Genomic DNA, 25,072 nt, shown 5'->3' with positions numbered 1-25,072 from the left:
AACGCAATAAGTAAAAATAACACGTAAAAACAGAAAATAAAATAAAATAAAAAACAGTATAAAACATACACTATAAAGCGAGTAGCGAAATCAGACACATTTATATATTGGAATTTACAGTACGAATATTTTTTTTTTAAATTTAGAAAAAATTATATTTGGTTTGAAGAATTCAAAAATAACGTATTAAAAATATGTTTGTTATGAGAGGTGCCTGTTTTGTAGGAGTAATCATAATGATGTTTCTATGCACTAAAAGTAAAAACTCAGATAATGAGAGGAAGTTTTCTCAAGAATTAAGAAAATGAATACTTTATAAAATTTAGATAAGTCAATTGCTGCAAACCTGCTTTTTGTATTGCAATCACTGCAATCATATTTATCTTCTCTGCAATCATATTAATAATTTTTTATTGCATTTATAGAATCTATAAATGCAAAATAACTATGATTCCATAAATTATATTAACTTAATGCATTTACAGTTAATAGCATTTATAGATCAGGGGTCTGTCCAGGCCAAATTTACTACCGTTTAGCGGTACCTTCACAAATTCAATTTTAGGAAAAACGGCAGTTTCACAAAATCAACTTTAGGAAAAATGGTAGTTTCACAAAATACTTTTCTTAAAATTTTATTTTTGTATCCCTTAAGACACGATAAATTCATATTTTTACCATATTTTTGTGTTGATTTTTTAATATAATTTTTAATTTTTCACAAATTATGTCTAAATTTTCACAAAATAGGTACCTCTCAGAAAAACCTAGACAGACCCCTGTAGATGTATTCAGATAATGACTGATTTCATTGCAATTTTCCTCTTTATTTATTTCAACTGTATTAAAATTCATACCTGTATGAAAATAAAATCATAGCTGTTTTATTAACTGTATTAAAGTCAATAGAAATCCAAGACAAAAACTACAAAAAGATAAAAAAATTTTAAAAAAATTTTTTTTTAAGTTATTTATAAGAAAAATAAATGTATTTTAATAGAAAAATGGATAAAAATTATTATAAAAATACATGTAAAATTTATTTTTACTTAAAAGATTTGGCAAATATATACATTAATTGAAGGTTTCAAATATTACACATAATATTTAAAATTATATTTCAATATCACAAGAGTAGACATTTTGCACTTTTAAATCAAAACATTATTTAAAACAAAAATCAAACTATATCTAAAATTTAAAAAAAAAAAAGGATGCGAATTTTTTAACTGAAAACTGAAACACCAATTTACTAAAGGTTTTTAAATGTATATATGTACATAAACGTAGATGAGGTTATACAAAATCTTATAAGTTTCTTCAAAAAAACATCTGAATCACAAAAAGTAGCATTTGTTAAACCTTATAAAAATATATAAACTAATAAGCATATTACATTTTTACTTTGCCAGTTGCTTTAATGAATTTTAAGATTGCATTTTTTTTTTCCATTATAAAATTTTTTTTTGACATTTTTTTAGGCATATTATTTCAAAAAAAAGTTTCATAGAGAACTTTACGTTTACACAATTTCAAAATCAGGCATTTTTCAATGTATTGGTGTTTCAATTGAGAAACTTTTACTCATGCAAGCAGAAAAAAAAAAAAAAGTTTCAATCAAAACAAATAAGCTAAAGTTGACTACATATTTAAGTCAACTTTATTATATTTTGTATAAAAGAAGGAAAGAAAATATTTGCACATATTATTTTTCAACTACAGCACATGAGTTAACATACAGACAAACTTAACATGATTCAACCACCTTTTTTCATTGAATTAACATTTTACAAACTTTAAACAATAATATTGAATTTTATTTTGTAACAATGAATATCTTAGAATAATGTTTAAAAACCTCCTATTGTGATTCGCTAAAATAATTTTAAAAAACTGATTAAAAATCAACAATTTCAATTAAAAAAAATTATATATACATGTATTAGCAGAGATATAGTTAATTAAAAGTGAATAAAATGACAACTATATAGATAACTATAACTGGTGTTAACGAAAATTATCTTTAAATCATAGAATCAACCCTAATCAAAAGTTTAAATTAACTGACAAATTATTTAAAAAAAGTATGCATAGTTACAGAATTGAGCTAAGGTATTTGTTTGATCACAAAAACAGGTTTATATGTAAACTAATATGAAAAGTTCACTTTGTATTGAATAAATTATATTGATAAATAATTGAAACTGATACATGAAAAATAATTTTAAAATTTTATGTTTTAATATTTTGACTTTTTAATTTTTGAAAATATAAATAAAAGTATCATCAACATTTATTTAGTATACAATAACCAAGATAAATATTTACAAAAATAAAGATTAAATCTTTAAATAAATAAAAAAAAAAAGTAAAGATTAAAATCAATTGAATATTAGTAAAAAATTTCTTTATTGTTATTATGAGCATAATTTAAAAGTGTTCTAAATAATCAAAGTAAAATCCCAAATATATACATACACATAAAAAAAACACTAATCATAAAATATTAATAAAAAATATAATAACAGTTCTGTAAAAAATGTCATTTAAGGAAAATTTTTTGATTTTAATGAGTATAGATTGATTAGTTAACCATTGAGAAAAATATATCTCAAATAAATGTTTAAAAAAAGTTGCATTTTTACAATAAATATTATTTACATAAATATGCAGTAACCTTAAAACTGCATTATTTAAAAGTTTGGCAAATAATCATAGATCCCGAGGAAGTAAAAGTCCCTGATCAAAATTTTGACAAATTTTGTTAATTAAGTTATTAAAGTTATCAGGTTTATCAGCATGAATTAGGATTCCAGCTCCTTCAACAATCTGAAAAAAATTTATCACAGGAATTAGATGACTTTCCTCACTTAAGCAAAAATATTCACACAATTGTTTTTTTCTTCAACTAGTTATTTACCCAATAAAAAGTTTTCACACTTAGAATTTTAAACATGTTCTTTCGTTACAAGTAAGTATGAATTAATTGTCCAAAACGGTTATTTACAGATAATTTCAGGGTTTATTTTCATAAATATAATGATACTTCAAAATCTATATAAAAAAAATTTCAACGATCATTCATCATTTAATCTTTATAAAAACATTTTTAAAAATTTCATGAAAAAAGGTATTATTTCAGTAATACTTGTAAATATTGAAAAAAGAATTTGATACACATACCTGAATTCCAACAAAAGCATTCAGCCTTGAAAATTTAATTTGCAAACCAGGTTGCCTGTCGATCCATGATCTAGACCCATATACAAAAGTGATGGGTAGGTTACGTTTTAAATGGATAATGTCATTCATTATTGGATGCTGAGCATAGCCTGAACCATCTGTCATTGCCTTATAAGCAGCCTCCCCACTTCAGAAAAAAAAATAATACTCATAAATTATGGTAATTAAATAAAGTTTTTAAAATTTTATAAGTCTGATAAAGTTTATATAAAAATCCTAAATATTAATTTACAATTATATTTACTTTATGATAAAAGAAAGTAAAATAATCAAAAGAGCAAAATTTCTTTAAGTTTAACATAATACCAAATAAACATGAACAATAAATTTAGCTTTTATAACTATAAATTAAGCTTTTATAACTATAAATTAAGCTTTTATAACAATAAATAAATTTTTATTTCCATGCCAATATCATTTAAGATATTTTCCTTCACTAAAACTTCATAAAAATATTCCTAATTGGAAATAATTGAAGAACTATTTAATATCTATTAATAATTTTAGTTTACTTAAATTGTAGTGCATTTAAATATATCAGTGCCCTAAGTTATAGTTATAATTTTTTATCAGAAACTAAACAAATATGAGAAAACTTTGTTACAATAAACACTTTTGGAAAAAGAAATATAAAGTCCTGGTTTCATGAGAATTGTCTATTAGGCTAATAATTGGAAATACTCAGAAAATATTTATGCTATGTACAAAAAAATTCAATTCAGAACTACTGACCTCAAAAATTTTACGCAAATTTTAAAAGTAAGTATAACTATTCCAACTGTGTTTATGACATGTTTGATATGCTAGCTTCCAATGGCTATGGTGTGGTCCCAACAAATAGCCACAGTCTGGCTATTATCGTGTTGTTATTGATTAATTCAAGGCATCTGTGTAGATAAGTTTGTTTTACTGTTGTTAACTCTTTAATGTTCTCATAAACTATCCATATTTATTGGTAATTACAGTTATAAAAATTATTTTTAGTCCAGTTTAATATAATACAAAGAGTCATGTCATCCTGTGTGTCTATGCTGGACCCACAAAAGTCACAGTGCAGTGGAGGAAGCAGATATCTACATCACAAGCAAATACATGCATAAAATTCGTAGGTCTTATAAAATAAAAATGTCTATTATTTTTCTGGTATTTGCAAATTTCCCATAGCGTTAATCCAGTAGACAGTATACCCAGTCTTACAACACCAGCAGAGTAACCCAGGTGATTTGACTTTTTTCACAAAAAAAAAAAGCATTCATAAAAAAAAAGTATCTACGACATTTTAGGAATTATATATTTTACATAACTAAACAATAAATATCTGGATTAAATTTGACAGTTTTCAGATAAACAGTTTAGCTGCAACAGGCCTTTGAATCTTACCTACCTAGTCTTACTACATTTTGCTCTACTCAAAACGGTATTTGGAGCTTTTTTTCTCAAATTGTACAACAAAATGCACTGTTAAAAAAATGTATGTAGGTCAAGTATTCTACTACCAAGTTTTAATTGAATCTGACCAACAATTTAAAAGTTATCAATGTTTTTTTATAGTGTCATTATTCCACAATTATTGACATCTTGTATAGTGGCAGTGTCCAAAACACCTACATTCAAGAACCATTTCATAATTTAAAAACTGTACACGCAATTCATTTAATCATTAATGTGATTCCTGTAGTCCAAAGTCTAGTGCATAACTATTAACTATTTTTCTCATAAAAGCCAAGTTAAGGGTTCAATTATAAAACAACAAAAGAATAAAATCTGAAATAATTTTTAAATAACAAATAACCTATGTTTTTATTGTTAGTAAAATTATCATGAGTATCATATATCGTTAAAATATTTCTAATATGGCATTGATAAGAAAATATCATATAAAAAAACAGATAATTACCTAGGATTCTGAACATTGCAATGATATAAATAGTCAATAACAAACTTAGGGTCCATGTGAGACATGGCAAATTTTTTCTTCAAATCTTGTCGACAAAGTTTTACAAGATATGGTCCTAAAAAAATTCATAACAATTCAATTAATATAAAAATTAAGAATAAGAAGTAACGTGCTTTGAAATAAATTATATATGTATAATTTGAATTACATAATGTATAATTATGTATGCATGATTTTAATTAGATTATGTTTAAATTATAATTTATGAGTTATATGGGAAGAAGAAAACTGTCATATTGAGATGTTAGTTAAAGTTAGTTGTTAGTTTTTATGTAAACATAAGTGTCTAAAACACTTAGATTTACATTAAAATTATCATAATAGCCATCAACATATCTAAATAATTGGGCACATAGCTCTTCATTTAAAATGGTTGTGCACCCTACTGTATGAATTTCAATAAAAATATTTTTATATTTTATAAGACATTTTTAAATTCATTTTATAAATAAAAGTGACCCTTCACTAAACTTTGAATATAATTATTGTGAGATAGTGAGTTATTTTGTTGTATTATTAAGATAAATTTCATTTTAATGTTCTTACTCAGTAAATATTACTCAGTTAAAATTTAGTACTTTTAGGAAATTCCACTTTTTTTTGCAAGTCAATGAATTAATATAAATGAAAATAAATTATTATAAATTCCAGATTCCTTCATAGTGTTCTTGTCTCATATTAAAATTTTTAAAAAAAATTGTGTTATGTTTAAGATAGGGCGCATTTAAGATTCTTGCAGGTGGGCGCACCTAAGTTTATGTACCTCACTGACTGTAACGTTAACACTATTCTTCGTCTTTGTTATTAAATATATTTTTGTGTTAAAAAGCATTTTGTTATAACTTATGTAACTCCCCCAAATAATAAAGATCTTGAAATAGGGATTCACGAATTAATTAATAACCATTGATCCTGAGATTATCATATTTCACAACATTTGTCTAAAATGTATGGAATACCTATTACCAATCAAAATTGTGCATTTAAGAATATAAAAAAAAAGTATAATCAGGTCCATTTAATGATAAGGATTTTTTTCAGAAATTTTCCTAATTATAAGAAATTTTCTAAAATATATATAAACCAAGTGGTAAAATCTAATTGTGTTTACAACTACATAGGATAATTACACTTTTCAGAACACAAGAGTGGAAGATCTTGTCCTGTGATGAAATAATATGAAAGAATCAATGATTGAAAATTAAATTGAGAACTATCTACACTACATTGTTTCTTTCTTCTTCTTTTAATAATATGCCATGTAATGTGTACATTTATTTACTACAGCTCGGTCTTTCGATATCACACAAGCCAGTTTTGAGCCTTCCATGATACCCTGTCTATATTTAAAAAAATTAGGGTTCTTGAATGCAGCAATGAGGTAAAAGTAATTAATGGCCTTACAAATATATATAGCAAACATCACTTAAGTTTTGGAAACAAGTGATAAGTTATAATTAGAAATAAAAATTTCAGCTGTATGAATAAACATGGTAATTATTATACATGCTGTAATGGATCAGATTACTCATTAGAATTCTTCTTCAAATCAAAAGTATCTCATGTTTCAGCACCAGATTAAAAAATAAAATCAATGATATCACAAAAAAAAAAAAAAGAAAGAAAAAGAGTTTATTTATTTTGTGATGAAATACTTCTAAAATATTAAAATGTTTTTCATTAAAGTCTTTCATTAAACTATATATTATCTTATATCAATCCAGAAATCAGAAAACAGGATCTTTTCATAAAAAACCTATTGGAGATTGTCAGTTTTTAAACTCATCAATTAATTAAAATTTCACATGTATTTTAAAATGAAAATTTACATACCATGCGGATTTTAATTTCAACATTTTTTAATTAAATTTAATGTTACGCTTTCATTTCTCTAATAAAAATTACAAAAAATGTAAAATCTCTAAAAATAGTAATGTTATTTTTTATTCATTTCTACGATTATCGAATCTCGGTCACATAAAGTTTTTTACGCCTATAATTTTGATTGCTTGACAAATTCACTACAAATAACAATAAAATTTTAAATTTTAATCAATACTACTCAATTGGCATATAAAATCAGTTATTAATATAATACTAGACAATTTGAGCTGAGCAGAAAAAATTTATTTACCAACAGTCATTCAAATATTCATCTCTGTCGAAAATCATATTCAACTACTAAAAGATTTTTACACCTATAATTCTAATTGATTAACAAATTCATTTCAAATAACAATAAGATTTAAAATTTTAATCAATATTGCTAAAATGACATTTATATTCAATCATTAATATAATACTAGACAGAATGAGCAGAAAAAATATATTTCCCAAAAGCCATTCAAATATTCATCTCGGTCAAAAATCGAAGATTTTTACACCTTTAATTTTAATTGTTTAATAAATTCATTTCAAATAACAATAAGATTTAAAATTTAAATCAATATTGTTAAAATGATATTTATATTCAATCATTAATATAATACTAGACAGTATGAGCAGAAAAAATATATTTCCCAAAAGCCATTCAAACATTCATCTGGGTCAAAAATCATATTCAACTACTAAAAGATTTTTACACCTATAATTTTAATTGTTTAACAAATTCATTTCAAATAACAATAAAATTTAAATCAATATTGCTAAATTGACATTTATATTCAATCATTAATATAATACTGAGGCCCGGTAGCTGAGCGGTAGCGCTTCGCGCTGTCGTGCCACAGGTTCCTGGTTCGATGCTCGGGACGGGCAAGGTTGACTCAACCTTCCATCCCTTCAGTGGGTCGATAAATGAGTACCAAGCGTGCTTGAGAACTAAACACTGGGGGTTCCGCGTTCGGCTGACCACATGACCAGAACATCTGCTCCTGCACCCCAGAGCCCAAGGTCAAGAAAACTGAGATGGGCACAGTAGGCCTTGGCCCTCAATGAGCTGTCGTGCCGCTCAGAGAGTTTGAGTTTAATATAATACTAGACAGTATTCTCAACAGTATTTCAAATATTCATTAATTTCAAAAACTAATGTAACTACACATTATGCATACTAAAAATGAGTTAAAACATACCAAATGGACCGGCTAGTCTAATAAGAGCCAAAAAGTTGAATCCTTGAAAAAAGGTGTCTAAGAATTTGACCCACAAGTCCATTTCATAGTGGTGGTGAGACTGAATACGTTTTTCTTCTATACCCCATGGATTAGCAAGAATCAAAAGGGCTATTCTCTCTGGAAACTCTTTAGCATATGATGCAGCTATATAGCCACCCACGTCATGACCAAGAAGGATGAATTTATTTAGTCCAACTGCCTTCCTCCACATTTCTAAAGCTGTAAACAATTATAAAGTTGTTAAACACATAGCTGCCAACATGGGTAGGAAAACATCTAGATTTTACGAAATATAAATTATTAGATAATTGTTGCATAATGTACTAAATATTTTACACATAGGGAATTTTAGGGATTTTTAGTCTTCAAAATGGAAAAACTGCTATAGTTTCCAGTTATGATTAACTTTAAATATATTTGAATAGTTAAAAGACTTTTTAATTAATTTAAAAAGGTAGTTCTGAATAAAAATAAACTAAACATTTTAAAATAAAAAAAGTTTTAAACTGATTTTTATGATCGATTCATTATGTATTAGTAATACTTATTTAAACATTCAAACAAGCAATAATCTGTGCAAAAATTCTTTTTCAAAAGGGATTTTTTTAGGAAACTAACTCAATTTTAGGGAATTTTCTATAATGTACAAAAACCAGGAGAATTTTTATTAAGCCAGTAGACCAGCAAAAGAAACAGGCAAAATCCAGTATACTGGAAAATCGAGTAGAATTAGCAGCTTTGTATACAAGATATTTTTGAATGCATAAATTTCAAAAAATGAAATAAAACATCTAAAAGTTTAGATTTATTTTTAAAGTGAAACTTTTTATAGAGGGTAAAACTGGGAAAACAAGCAAAATTGGCATATACATTAATCAATTTCTCATAGTTTAAGTAAATGCTCAGAGGGTTTAATATAAATTTTAATCCTCACTTAAAATAATTTTCAGAATGATTTAAACATAGTTCCATGTAGTATTTTAAAACAACTGTTTAGTTCTTTATTTCTACCACCTTTAAGATAAGTATAAATGGTAATTAAAGTCTTAAAATTAATTGTTCTGTCTCACGCAAACAGCATTACATATAGCATCTAAAGTATTTTAAATATTTTGACAAGAAAATTAGAAAACAATGTATTATGCAAAACAATTTTCAAAATATAATTAAAATTTATTCTTTAAATATTAGATCAAAACTAAATTTTCATAAAAATAAAATTTATAAAATAAATTTTTAAAAAAATTCCTTATTTATTCAATAAATACTTATTAATTTGTTTAGAAAATTAACTTATTGAAGACATATTGATTCTAATCTGATCTCAGACTTAAAAACATTTTTACAGAAATATATTTTAGGTATTATCTTTCAAATTATAATCTTCATTTCTTATTTTTAATTTTTTTATTCTCTTCTCTAAAATAATTGAGTTAAAACATGTAGTATTCACATGCTTCTTTTTTTCTTCTTACGCTTTGCAGTTTGTTAGATTTATGTAATAAGAGTTGCCCAAATGGGGAAGGGTGATAAAATCAAAAATACAGCAATAACATTAGAAGCACTATTTAGGGTAATAAATTAATGCAAGGTTCATGGTCTCAACATGAATTTTCAAAGCTAAGGTAAATAATTAATTAAATTGATAAAGAAATCAATTTAGATATATATTGTTTAGTTTTCTAAATGTACTCGAAAAATTACATTTTCTTTGCAAATATAGCTTTTAAAAACTAAACTGCTATTTTTAACTAAAATTAAACAAAACTTCGTAACTAAAAATACTATTTTCTAAATGTTACTAACCAACTAAACTACTATTTTTTAAATGTAGCGACTACTAACTTCTTCCAAAATGTAGTCCTTACTACACAACATTTAGAAGACAAACTTAACTGGAGAACTTTCACAAATATTCAACATGATTTTAAAGAAAACATTGGCTTGGTTAAATATGAGGAACTATTAAGAAGTTTGATTTTATGGTTACATAAAATAGTTTTTTTATTCTAAAGCACTTTTTACGGATTTGTTCTTTTAACCTTCAAACTCTATGCTTTTCTTGACAGTGAACATTTAATTTAAAAAATGATAGGACAAAATTATTAAATATTATGATCACTGCTTTTTCATATCCTTCAATAAATAAGTTACAGAGCAAAATACGGACCACCCTGAAAAACTTTTAATCTAATGATCGGATCTTCACGTTCCAGAACTCAAATCTTAATGGTTTGAGGGGCTGACCTCAGATATGCTTATTAATTAATGCAGACGATATTTCAATTTACGAAATCTGACACAAAAATGCACTTCATAGTTCCTGTGAAAAATCAGATATTCAAAATGTAATTTCTTAGGAACAAACCGACCGATTTTTCCGAGCATCAGGCGTAGATCTTCTTAATGCTCGGCCATAGAGACATACTCATTGCATGCACGGACAGGCCCGCAAAGAATTTGTTTAAAACAGATTCGAAAAAAATTTTGTGTTTGAACTTTGTTTCTTTACTCAACTAACGTTAAAAGTAGTTGCCAGGAATCGTTACAAACTACTGTTTTTTTGTGTCACATTACTTCTTTTAAAAAGTAGCACACTATATTACAAACAGCAGCAAAAAGTAGTGACTGCAGTAGTTTCGGTACTTGTAGCGCGCTACTTCTGGCCCATGAGTGTGGGCTAATAAAAAAGGCTCCTTGCAAATGTAGATTACAATGCACCAGTGAAATCAAAACAACTGTTCGTAAAGAGCTAGATTATAATTAGCCCACAGCATATACAATAATTTGACTTACCCTTAAAAAAATATAGTGTATATGCATAAATTTAATTAATTTATAAAAATAGAGATGAATAATTTAAAATTTGAACATCCCTACAATCCTTTTAATTATAATTGGGAAAAACAAAAAGAAGAGCCTTGATCACTTAATACATTTCTGACGACCACTACATGAAATTTTTTAAATAGAATGTAACTGTATAAATATTCTAGCAAACAAGACACCTAAGTGGGGTCTTAAAAAAAGAAACCCTATTAGCTTTAATGTGAATTTACTAACACTATTAAATTATTTAAGGTCAATGGAAATCTTGTAATTGCATAAAAGTTTAAAAAATTCCAAAAAATCGATAATAAATGAAAATTGCACTTACAAGCAATAAACTGTGTCTGAATTTCTTCAGCATCATTACTAAACTGAGGTCTCGAGCTCCGGCCAAAACCTAACAAATCTAAGGCATAAACAGGTCTATGCATAGAAAGTTTATCCAGATTTTTTACCCAATACCCAGTCGCACATGGAAAGCCATGAAGTAATACTAATGGAGTATTATCAGAAGTTTTATTTAGTGATATTGTTCTAATAAAATTGTCCGTTTTACCACAGCATTTTCCTATGTTCACAAATTCCAGTTCATAAGATTGCTTTAAATCTAAAAGAAATAATAGGAATAATAAGAAAATAAAATAAAAGATTTTAAAAATATGCATAAACAAAAATTTCCATCAATATTTTTAAAATTAAATATTAAAACACTATTAAACTGGTAGTAATATATTTTATAGAAAAATGTAATTACCTTTCTAAAGTAACAACAACATAAACTCAATTACTAGTTTCTATGTGCCAGAATGGTTGATACAAGCTTTTTTTTTTTTTTTTTACTTTTGCAGCAATATTTGACCAATTAAAAAAAGTTTTATTCACTAGAATTTATTTTAAAACACAAACATAAATAATAGATAATACTCTTCAGAAACAATACATGCAGGGATAGTTAGGTTGTTAGGGTGTTGAGCCCATGTCCAAGAGGTTGTGGGTTCGATCCCCGAATGGCTAAAGACTCCTCATAAAGTAAATGGTGACTTACTTACTTATCCTCTACGTGCCTTTGGGCACTTAAGGCCTCTAGTATATCCCTCCAACGCCTCCTGTCTCTAGCAATAGATCTTGCTTCCTCCCAGCCAGATATTCTACATTCCTTTAATTCGCCCAAAAACATGCGCTGGATGGTAAGTCTGGGTCTTCCTCTTGTTCTTTTACCATCAGGGGCCCATGTAAGCGCAACAGATGTAATTTTTTCTTTTGGGCATTCTAAGGATATGTCCGAGCCAGCTCCATCTTCGTTTTTTAATTTCATCTTCTATTGTTCTTATTTTAGCTTTCTTTAATAGATTTTGACTTGATACTTTGTAAGGCCAGAAAATTTTAAAAATAAATCTTAAACATTTGTTTTGAAAGGTTTCTAATTTTTGTATTTTGATCTTAGTCTGTTTCCAGGTTTCTGCGCCACATAATAGTACTGCTCTAGCAATAGTTTTGTAAACAACTATTTTTGTCTTTATTTCAATATTTGACTCTCTCCAAAATTTATGTAATCCCTTAAAACATGTTCTTGCTTTGATTATTCTGTCTAATATCTTCACTACTTCCACCTTTTTTTATCTACAATAGAACCTAAATAGCTAAATCACTCTATGTCATCTATTTCGTGATTTTCGATTTTAATTTTGTCATTTTTCTTTTGATTTATTCTCATTACTTTAGTTTTCTTCCTGTTTATGAATAAACCTACACTATTTGAATATTTGTTGAATTTGTCTGTTTTAAGCTGAAGGTCTGTACATTTGGATAAAATAAGTACGATGTCATCAGCAAAATCAAGGTCTTCTAAAGTAGTTGTGAAATTCCACCTTATTCCTCTTTTTTTATCCTTAAATGGTGACTGGTGTTCATTAAATCTGTCAAGTCAGAAAGTTTACTTCCTTACTAGAGTAAAGTCCTCCAAGTTCCCATGACAAATCAAAACCCGAGGGCGCCGGCAGAATTATATAAAAGGGGGTGCAACCCTCTAACAAAAAAATAAAATAAAAATATTCTGTTATTACATTTTGTTTTGTTATTACATATACTTTCATCTGTTAATTTTTTCAAGATATATTTCTTCATTGTTAACAAGATATTTAAAAAAAAGTGCGAATTTCTTGTACTTGCTAATTTTGCCACGAGAAACTGCATTGATGGCGCTGGCATAGCTACTGACTTTGAAACACAAATAACTACAAACAGTTGTTTCGTATAATAACGTGTTTGTGCACGCTTAACATTGGTATTTATTGTGTTGATATATATACTATGTATAAAGATCTGCTCTCACCGAATTTCATCACTGAAGCTATAATGGGGCACGAAATGTGGAGGAATAACGAAAATTCTTATGAATCCCTCGAATGCATTGATTTGGTTATTGAAGCCACACCGTTTTATCCAGCTGTAGGGGAGGCAATCAAAATTGGCCTAACTACTATGTGCACTATTGAGAGCACTTTTAGTACAATGCGACTCATCAAAACATAAAATCGGTCTACAATGTCTCACGAGAGATTAAGTAGTTTGTAGATTAGTAGCTCAGTGTGCATAAGAAAAGAATCAAAGATGACTCAGAATTCATTGAAAAAGTTATTAACAGATTTGGACAGGAAACAAGAAGATTACAGTTCTTGTTTGATTAAACAATTTTTTAATTGTTATGTATCAATAATTACTTAATTATTTGTTTTTGAATAAAAATATTTTAAATAAAAAAAATTTATAGCAAAATTGTTTTCCTGTATCTCTTTAATTGTTTTTTTAAAAAAAGGGGGGTGCAAGTGCACCTCCTTGCACCCCCCTGCCGGCGCCCTTGTTAATACCTCTGACGATACTGAATTAGAGATTGATTGTGCTCTGGTTCAGGACAAAATTGCGATCTATGGAGGAATGAATGGATAAACGAAAGGATATGTCTTTCAAAATGGGCTGCATCATGTGTGATGCTAAAGTCGTATTCTGGGAAATGGATGGTGCCACTGAAAACAAGAAATGCAACTTCTGCCTTGAATTCGCTTGGTTTAACCAAGCAAAGCTTGCTGATATTGGCAAGTGAAATTAGAAACAACAGTAACATTACTGTTTGTCATGTTACTGTTTTTGTTACTGTTATGTTAATGTTTGTTTGTTATGTATTGTTACTGTTGTGATATTGTTGTTAATAAGTGAGGTACAACCACACTTATTAGTGAGGTTGTCACCTGTAAGTCCTTATTCAATTTTCCTTAATATGAACCATTTATATATTACTAAACTCCTTAATAGAAATAATTAGCAAATAAAAAAAAACAGCTAAAGAATTGATAAAAGCTTTTTTACTTTTATCCATCTTAACAAGGGAATGCATATTTTTAGCAAACATATTGAGGTTTAAAAATGAAGTCAGAACTATTTTTGGAAACTAAAGGAACGAATATTGCATTGGCAAGAAATTCACAGATGTGTTTACCATAACTGTCAATTGCAACTCACTACAAGATGTTGAGCGTTTGATACCTTATAGGAATCCAAAGAATCTTTTTTTATTTCTGTGATACAAACCACGAACACCTTTTGTATATTTGTGATAATTGCCTGGCAACATGTAAATCATGTCCTTGGGGAATTTGGGAGAAAAGCATCTTTACAGCCAAATGGATTACTCCTTCAAAAGCATTTAAAAAGACTCGATGTATGTTCAAATATGTATGTAGATAAACAAAAAAGAGTAAAAACATCAAGTTAATTAATGTCTAGCCAAAAATCACCTTATCACATGAACTTATAGAGAATATGGTAGTACTCAAATCACTAAATAGATTTTATACCAATAGTTGCAATGCTATGTGTGCATGTTTCTGACTAAATGCTTATAAAACATAAAATCTGACAATGCGAAAGTAAGAAACAATTAAATCACTGTTATCAATATCCAAATATATTGAGTTCAGTGAGAAATATAAAAATCTTCTGGAATCAATAAGTGCTTTGTTGTAATGTATTAAGTGCAGTGTGTGTTGTAAACAGAATAATCACTTTTTCAATACAAACAGAAACTCCAACCTAATTCCAACCAGTGTAAATAAATAATTATAAAAAGTAAACCGTTTTGTGCATTTTCTAATTCCTTTTTGTACATTGTATTTTTTATTTTTGATAATTTAAGTAGGCTTGTGTTTAATGATCACCTTGATTTAAAGAGGAAAATGTCTGAGTCCTCAAAATCTCTACATCAACAAGTTTGATTGTAAATATAAATATCTAAATGTAATTGTAGAGTATCAACCACTACAAAAAAAAAATACAATCCCAATTCACTAGTATATATAAGACATGTTACCGTATTTTTCGGCGGAAGAGCCGCGGCGCTATCGAAAAAAAAGTTGTTTTTTTCCTACATGCGGCGCTTCCGATGCAGCGGCGCTTCCGACGAAATATTTTTTTGTAGCAAAAAAATTTGTCAAGGAAAGTTATTCAAGATGAAATAATTTTCTGAGAGAAAGACTATTAAAAAAAATTAATAACGAAGTCGACGAAATATTCGCCCGTATCGCGATCTACTGCAGAACATCGCCAATTCTTAGCAAACTTTCGGCAGCAGCCTGTAAGAAAATAAATAAACGAAATAATAATTTTAAAAAAACATCGCATATGGAGAAAATTTAAAAGGTATGCATCTTGTATCCACCCCCAGCTTAAGGAAAAATCGCAAGATAGAAATCTATTTAGCGCCTTGGCAATTGTAAATTAAGCGAACAGAAAATGAAGAATAGGACCCTAAATCCGACACTCACGGGACTGACGAAATGCCGAACTTCGGATCTCTTTCGGAAATTCNAATTTTAAAATCTTTCTTTTAATAAATTTTTATTTTATTTTTCTTATTACATTGTTTTACGGATTTCTGTAATCAGTTCAGCCTTAATTCAGCTACTGAACATATAAATATTTTTTTGCTGTTCTTCTGTTTTTTGGCGCGGTGCCAACTGGTAAGAACAACTTTATTTTATATAGTTTTGTTGTTTTCTTTTTTTTTGCTGAAAGAGAAAACTTTTTTTGTTGCTTTTTTTTTGCTGAAAAAGAAATTTTTTATTATAATTTAGAAATTAAAACTTTACTTTATGAAATGCATAAAAAAATTTAATTTTTTATAATACAGATACTCTAAATGATAATTTAAAGATCTCTTCTAAATGGATGCTGATATGCGCGGCTTAGCACCATTGCGGCGCTTACTATAATTTTTTTTTTAAAATTTCATTTTTATCGAGGTGCGGCGCTTGCGACGAAGCGCCGCTTTCGCAGAAAAATACGGTAACTTGATTCTATTTCGGGGTACCTTTTCATAGATGAAGGTTGACATGGCCGATAACTACTCATTCCCCACATTTGTGACCTTCGGACGTGATGTGAACACGCCTACCTTGGCAGAAACGCCCACTACGATTTGAACAAGCCTACTTCAATGGATTATCCACACATTGAACAGTTGACTTGCTACTTGTGGCAGTGACATTGACCTCCTCACGCTGTTGCTTCTCACTCTCAATCACTCACAATGTATTCACTCAACTGCTAATGGCAACACAGGAGCGACTGTGAACTTAATACAGATCTCACGATTAGCAGCCAAAAATATGGTGATCTTAAGACAGCTCTTCCGGCTTCTCACAAAACAGCAATGAATCGACTAGTGGTATCCATTCATCGAATTCTATCACAAATATAATTCTATTGGGGGATTACTGTAGTGTATCTACCGCTACAAAAAAAAAAAACAATCCAATTCACTAGTATATAAGACATGTTAACTCGATTCTATGTCAGCGTACATTTTCAGAGATGAAGGTTGATATTCTCAGTATCTACTCTCACTACAGTAATTTATAAATTTATTTAAACAAACATTTTTATTCTTGACATTGCTGAAAACTGCTTTTAGTCAAATTTAAAAAATTATAACGATAGGCTTATGATGCAATGACAGAATCATGTCTAAAAAGGAGATAAAGGGTCCTAGTCAGTTACATAATAACTTATAATTAATTTTCTTTTTTATTAGTTTAAAATTATAAACTGAAATTGGAAGGATTGTTATGTTTGGAACAAAAATTATCAAGATCTTACTTAGAAAAACCATCAATTCAGCGGATTCCAGTTCTTGATCAGATGTAGGACACCATCTAATTCTATTTGATATAAATTTTGGACAAAGAGTTAAAAAGGCAGTAGGAATAAAGTTCACAATCCATGATAATATATAAGCAATACGTTCAATTTTTGAAGTTCTTGACATGGTGATTGGAATTCACTTTAATCTGAAAATATACATAAAATTTTTTTAACATACATTTAAATTAAGAGTAGTTAATAAACAACACTTGTTATTTATCCAGAAGCATATTTCAAACTTTTAACACATTTTAATTACTTCAGATTTCTACATATTAAAAAAATTTTTTAGACTTGTTTCTAAGAAACATTTTTAACTTGTTCATAATCGACTGCAGGAACAAGTGAGTACACAATTACTAATTTTAAATTACTTAAGAAACTGAAAAGAGAATTTGCAATGAAAAGTATCTCAGCACTATAGCATCCTCTTAAACATGTTTGTGAGGCTGTGTGATATATAAGAAAATGGAAAACTACAATTTCATAAAAACTTTTCCAAAAATCTTACGAAATACTAAAAATAACAATTTTTGAGTTTTGAAGAAGGGATGTCAGCAGAAAATTTTCAGCCCATAAAACCCGAGTCTGACCTAAGGTGTACTTTTTATGAATCATCATTGAATTCAGCTAGATAAAAAAGTGCTACAAAGGTTCACTAAAAAAATATGTAAAATAATTTTGTGTACATTAAGCAGATGGAAGGCTTTTTTTTTTTTAATTTGTGAAATTTATAGGTTTATTGTAAATATCTTTCACTCCCCCTTCCCCCAAAATATTTTTACTTGTAATGTCTATGGTAATAGCTTATTTAAAATCTTTCTTTGGCAACCTGGAGATTTATAATACTTCAAAAGTAGTTGTACATCACTTAATATTCAAATAATTTTTTAATAAAAAAAGGTAAATTAATTTGTTTTTTAACGGACCAATAGGCAAGTTTTGTTTAAACTTTATGTACAATTCAATCTGGCACTAATTTGCAATCAAAATTATATTATTAATTAAATTACAGTTCTGCATAATAGTGACTTTCATTCTAATACATTTTTTTTGTTCTTTACAGAACTTTCTAAGTTTATATCAAGAAAGATATACAAATTTGAGTGTTTCAGAAATGACTACTCAAACATTTTACTCGTTTTGAACCGTTTTTCTGTTAAATATTCTAAAAATCAAGAAGTATTCTAAATGCATAGTTAAATAGAAGAATAAATGTAGCTAGATATATTTTAATACTAAGAAATAAATTACGGTTTACATTAGGAAAAAGCCCATCTAAATAATGCAAAATAATTGTAATATCCGAATAATGTAATGGAGATTCGGAAGTATATTTTATTGAATTTGTCTAAATTACCTTTAAAAATTTATTTATTGATCTTTGTTGCACATGGGGAAATAAAAATTATCCCTATCTTTCATTTCATGTTTTCAATAAAAATCTATAAATCTCTAACATTTTAAAATCTATAAGTCTCTAACACTCCCTTAAACTAATCATGTCGTAGTGCTTACATTCTTAGCATTTTCATATGCTGCTAAAGGTTCTTAACAATATTCAACTATTTGTTGCCATTTTGACTTCACTTTTATACCACTTCAAAAAACAATCAAAGACTGTCACACACTCCACAAAGGTCTGACATGACATCAAGCATGAGATGTCATAAAACAGAAAAAAACTTGATTATGTAGCTTCAAATTTAGAAGTTTGCTTTTGGCTTAACCAAAATAATTATACAAAATATAGTACACATAATTAAAATAAAATGTACCAAGATAACTATTTATTGAGTTGTAATTCCATAAAGTAAAGCCCTGTAATCGAATTTAATAAACAATTTTTTTAAAAACAAATATGTAATCGAACACACGATTGAGCATGCAACAAATCTACACCAAATAAATAAATATTCTAAATACACCATTAATTCTCTAAATGCAAATAATATTATTCCAGAAAATTCCATTGCAAAATACAATACTCAATTCTTAAATTTAAAAATATTAATGATTACTTCTGGTTTGAATTAATTTCTTGCACTAGTAACCTAAAAATAATAGACAAAAAATATTAAGTAACGAATTTATTTCAAGTGAGTTACTGTCATTTGAGGAAAAATCAAATTTCATCTCTCTCCACAATGAAATGAAATGAAAAAAAAAAATACCACGGAAAAACGCAATTTTAATTCATAATAATTATCCCGGAAATATAGAAAGCCAATCACTTACAATTATTTTATAAAGAAGAGTGGGAAAAGTAATACTAATTACTACAGAGAAAACAAAAATTTCAAAATATAAAAACAATTCATTTCTACGCTAATCTTATTTGAAGTTTGGTGATCTTTTTTTGATAAATCATATTGAACATTTACAATAAGGATAGACGACAAAAGATAAACAACTTTTTCTTTAAAAATTGCGCAATCACTTACGCTTCTTGTATCATAGCAACAAAATGATATCGATTATAATTAATGATCGATGAATTAAATATTTTCAGATTTTATTTAATTACATCCATACGAGTTATAAGCACAAAGGCAAAATCTGATACCAACTGATGCAAAAAGATCCAGTACTGCCCGTTGCAATTTATTTAAATAAGCATTAAAAAGTTTTAATTAGTAGAGAAAAGAAAAGTTTTATTATCATCATGCCAAACAAGACGAGTACTTTCGTTATATTTCAACAAAATTACAAATTTACTTCGTCATCGAAGAATAATAGCAGCTCACAAGCGCGTCTATTGTGCCACCATGCAAAAACCAATAAATTAAATTGAAATTTTAAACAATCCTGATTCTACCTGAAAAATACAATAAAATTTTTTCTAATAATTACTCCATAAAAAGTATTTTGAGTTGCATTATTTAGATGTAAATTCAAATAGCACGCTAATTACTATTTGTTTAAATGGTATTTTATCACACTAATTATTATTTGTTTGAATAATATTTTAGGAGAAATTGTTTCTTTTTTAAAAAAGTATATTAACTTAAATTCTATTACTAATGATTGTTACCATTTTGAACATTTTTAAGTTGTTGTTGTTCATTCTTTATCAACTGGATTTCCATGATAAATTTTGAAAACAATATGGAGAACCCCGCGCTCGAATACACAACGGGGACTCCAATGTCACAGAAAGGAAATTTAATTCAAAATGAGCACGGCTACGTCAATGGTGAGACGCTTATAGATCCTTCTATTAGTTCCATTAATGATCACGATTATCCAAATAATTCTCATCTAGATTTAAGTGATTCAACATCTGAGAACGTCGAGTGCATAACAAATTCTATTCAAAATGGCTTCCAATCTGAAATTCTATGCGATTTCGTCGGCGATGTGGGATTGCCGTCCGATGTTATTCGGTTGGAAAATGGATTGGAAGTTGAATCAGTATCCAACTGTAATATTAAATTTCCAGATTCTCCGGAATCACCTTTTCCAATTAAAATCAGCTCTTTTGGCTCAATTGAAGGTTTTGTTCCGTGTTTTGATGAACACTTAGACAATTATTTGATAACTGAATTCAAAACTGAAAACCAATCTGATTCTCATGAAGATGCTAACTACTCAGAAGAAGAGAGTAAAAATGTCACTGAAGCAATTTCTGAAATTGCGAAAAGCTTCGGTTTGGAAGACCTACTACCAGAAAATTTTCAGAACGGCAGCTCGACTAATACAACTGTTGATGACGACATGTGTGGTAACAATGATAGCAATATGGGAGATATTTCTTTGGGTGATTTAGAGAAGTGTTCAGCCCTTCATTCTCCAACGTCGTCACTAGATCTTGCTGAACAGTTTTCGAAAGATGTGCAAAATTATGAGTTAAGTTGTTTAGATATTCTTGCTTCGAAACAAGTTTGTGATTCATTGGAGAATGCGTCACAAAAAGATGATACAGCAGCATTTATAAATACAGAAGTTAATTTATCTTCTGAAAATCAGACTCTTGAAATATTTAGATCAAAAAATACAGAACAAAGTTATGAGAATAATGCAATAGTTCTTGATGGACAAACTTCAGATTCTCCTATACCATCAACTGACACTGTACAAGAGGAATTAGAAGATAATGTACCACAGATGCAGATACCTGATATTTTAGAGCCTACAAATATCAGTGAAAGTTGCCCTTCCTCTGGTACTGTGTTAATCACTCGTGATAAAAGCTCAAACAAAATGCAGATAGTTTTAACGCTCGAACAGGGTCAGCAAGTGTATGATATTGATACTGATAGTGGTGATATTAATGAACACGCTTTAGGTTTGGAGTTACAAAATGCTTTAAATTCTGAACCATTTCAAAGTGCTGAGATGAATTCTCTGGAGTTAAGTGGTATATCGGCAAATGAAACCGAAATATCTACTTCTCTTTTATTAGAAGAGAATAATCAGTCTATTGAAGATGAAGTGATGTTTGAACCTTCTTCATTCATGCAAGTTATAAGAACTATTCCAATAACAACTTTAGCAAACTCGAAATCTCATAAAAAAACAAAATGTTTTGTTTGTCCTGTACCAGAATGTGGTCAAATTTTAGATAAAGAGTGTAAATTAAAAGTGCATATGTTTAGTCACAGTACTGATACTAGGCCTTTTAAATGTTCATTTGATGGCTGCGACTGGGCATTCACAACGCCATATAGATTACGTCGTCATGAAGAAACTCATTTAGGTTCAAAAGAATATATTTGTGATTTTGAAGGATGTAACAGAAAATTCACAACTATTTATAATTTAAAAACTCACACAAAGCAACATAAGTGGGCAAATTCCTTAACTTGCCCTGCTAAAGATTGTCAATTAAGTTTTGCCAATCGCAGAAAATTAGAATTACATTTGAGGATTCATAAAGATGTTGAGGCCCCTTATAAATGTGAACTTTGCGGGAAACAATACTACTCTGCTAACTGCATTGCTTCTCACTTGCGTACTCATCAATACAATGAAGATGATTTTAAATGTCCTTTTCAAGGTTGTGGGAAAGTGTACGATAAGATTTGTCGCTTAAAGCAACACATTCGACATCATACGGGAGATAGACCGTATATTTGTCCTGCTGATGGCTGTAAATGGAGCTTTATGAGTGCGAGTAAGTTGACGAGACACATGAGAAAACATACTGGTGAAAGAAAATTTGTGTGTACCGAACCGGGTTGTGGTAAGTCTTTTATGCGTCCTGAACACTTGAAAGGACATATTGTTATTCATTCAGGCGATAAACCTTTTCATTGTCCTCATGAAAATTGTAATGCTAGGTTCACTGCTAAATCTAGTCTGTATGTGCATGTTAAAAAACATTGTCCTAGTGTACTGAAAGTTGTTTATCCGTGTCCTGTTACACCATGTGTCAAAAAATATAATAACAAAGCAACTTTAAGACAACATCTTCTTAAATTTCATCCAGATAAAATGGGTGATGGTAAAGAATTAAATATTGCTGAAAAGCTAGAACTTACTATGCCTGTGTCATTAGTAAGTCAAAATTCTGATGCATCTAAAATACTTGAGATTGAAGAAAGCATAACAGATGATCCTGCATCTAATATGAATGGCCAACTACCTTCTGACTGTTCTGCCGGTTCTAGTATTTCATCCGAGATTTTAAGTAATTCTGTGCCAAAACAACCAAAAAGTCGTTCTCAAAATCGAAACAAAGTGACAATAAAACTTGCTAATAACAAAAATACCACAACAGAACTTAAAAGAAGAGAAAGCAATTCTAGATTTATTAAATTGTTCCAGAAAAATAAAAACGGCTGTGCCAGGACTGATATATATTGTTCATATTTAATAGATTCTAAAAATATAGAACAATCTCCAAGTTATGTACTTTTTAATCAAAATAATTATGATACACAGGATTCTAAAAGCTATTCTAATCAGTTAAATACCGAAGTGAAATCGCCTGATGTAATGCTTGGGTCCTCTCTAATATTTCAAGACCAAACATCTGATCAGTTTTTGAAAAGTAGCTTTTTACCTGATGATTGTTCTAACGGTTTATATCATGAGGATAGTCTGTTAATAAGTAGCTCTGCATTTGAAGCAGAATTAATTCCTGTTTCATTATTATCTGACAGTGTTGAAAGTGATGAATCAGTGCTTATTGATTCATCGAGTGTGATATTTTCAGAACAAAATAGTGTGGACAATTTTATTGAACCTATTTCTCTGCATGGTTTAGAATGAATTTTATATTACTAAGTGATACTTTTGCTCACTTTCTCAATGTTTTTACTTAAATGTGTTAAAAATGAACCTTTTTAAAGAATTGTTTGTTAATTTTTAATTCTAAGCTTTCTGTAAAGTTTTGTTATTGCTGTGATTATTAAAATGAGCTTTTTTATATAAATGTTTGAATTCAAATTTTTTGCACTAATTTTATGCTGCTTTTTGATTTAGAATTCTTATGCCTGTTAAATTCTCTTATAAAACCTTGTTGAAATGTTATAATATGAAAGTAATAAATATAAATTGACTTCAATTAGGTATTATGAAAAACTGACAATCATTCATGCAAATGTGTGGCTGTTTCACTTAAAAATCTGTCAAAAATTAAATGTGCAACTGAAAATCAACAGATATTTTACTCAATCATATTTTGATTTTTAATATTTTGTTGTAAGTAATTAACTTATTTAAATTTTCTTAAAATGTCCTTATTTTTTCCTATTACTGAAATATAATTTTTGTGTCTTCCAATTTTGATGCATAAATTCAGTGATCTATAATAATGCAAAATTTTTGGGAGCCAGTAGGTTATGAAATCAATAGTAACATAAGTACTTTTCTGTATTTCAATTGTAAGTTGTACAGTGGTTTATTTAATATGATTTAGTCAGCTTCAAAAATTGTTAATAAAATAACTTGGCATCGACAGCAAACTGTTTAATGTGGAATGCTTCTAAAAGATAAAAAAATTTAATGAATGTATGCTAAGTTGCCCTGTGGCAAAATTTTTAGAGCTATCTGCGACTTAACTCTTTAGCACTAATATCTTTCTGCTTGATACTTTTAATACTAACCAACATATATGTTACTTATTTGAAACAACAAATACTCTGTGTTTACGGAAAAAAATATTTTCTTAATTGAACTTTCTTAATTGTAATAATTTTTTATAATTTTTCTAATATTGTGGGTAATATTCTCAAATTTTGTTGGGGGAAAAACACACATATTATTTGCATTTTGTAAATAATCATCAAAAAAAAAATTATATAGCATGAAATCCGTAGTAGTATTTACCCAAAAAAAAAAAAGAGATCTATGACGAAATCACGTAAATCGTATTCCTCAAATGCTTGTTTTGTTTCGAGATTAAGTTATAATAAATAATATCTTATAAGAAATATTGGATTTAAAAACTATGGAGAAATCAATAGCAATAACTTCCAAAAATTCGATAGAATTATTGCCTTAAATAAATACTCAAATGCAGGATTCGAATTTTCCATATTGTTAGAAATTTATCAGGGTGTTTAAAAACCAAGTGAAAATCAATATTATTAACTGCCGAAAATCTAAACAGTCCATCGATTTACAATACTATCGGTGTAAATTGAGTGTTTCAAAAAGTTATTATCTAAATGCACGATTCAAATATTACGCGTAAATTTCTGTAAAAAGAGAAGAGTAAAATTTTTTACTTTTCGAAATAAGAATCTTTCTGCAGGAACGACAATGTCGCTGCTATTCTGCCACGGAG

General features: G+C 28.3%; 2 protein-coding genes across 5 annotated transcripts; one reads left to right on the top strand and one right to left on the bottom strand.

Moving 5' to 3' along the window:
* Window positions 1–1,015: 1,015 nt before the first annotated feature.
* LOC107448977 (1-acylglycerol-3-phosphate O-acyltransferase ABHD5) lies at window positions 1,016–20,505 on the bottom strand. Of its 4 annotated transcripts, none has more exons than XM_016064368.3 (7): window positions 20,372–20,505; window positions 17,293–17,483; window positions 11,471–11,749; window positions 8,272–8,532; window positions 5,141–5,255; window positions 3,184–3,370; window positions 1,016–2,829 (listed from the first exon to the last, which is right to left on the bottom strand). In XM_016064368.3, the coding sequence occupies exons 2-7, from the start codon at window positions 17,459–17,461 to the stop codon at window positions 2,713–2,715; spliced, it is 1,128 nt and encodes a 375-aa protein (XP_015919854.1). In that variant the 5' UTR covers window positions 17,462–17,483; window positions 20,372–20,505; the 3' UTR covers window positions 1,016–2,712. The 4 variants fall into 4 exon arrangements, with proteins under 4 accessions (XP_015919854.1, XP_015919847.1, XP_015919867.1 ...); XM_016064361.3 differs by lacking the exon at window positions 20,372–20,505 and adding an exon at window positions 19,576–19,801; XM_016064381.4 differs by lacking the exon at window positions 20,372–20,505 and adding an exon at window positions 19,782–19,800.
* LOC107448967 (zinc finger protein 624) lies at window positions 20,208–23,865 on the top strand. Its single transcript, XM_016064350.4, has one exon. It carries the CDS (start codon window positions 20,425–20,427, stop codon window positions 23,551–23,553), a length of 3,129 nt encoding a protein of 1,042 aa, XP_015919836.1. The 5' UTR covers window positions 20,208–20,424; the 3' UTR covers window positions 23,554–23,865.
* Window positions 23,866–25,072: the final 1,207 nt, after the last annotated feature.

This window comes from Parasteatoda tepidariorum, chromosome 6, assembly GCF_043381705.1.
Source record: "Parasteatoda tepidariorum isolate YZ-2023 chromosome 6, CAS_Ptep_4.0, whole genome shotgun sequence".
NCBI classification, from domain to species: Eukaryota; Metazoa; Arthropoda; class Arachnida; order Araneae; family Theridiidae; genus Parasteatoda; species Parasteatoda tepidariorum.
The sequence above is the reverse complement of the archived record's forward strand: the minus strand, read 5'-3'. Positions and strand labels throughout refer to the sequence as shown.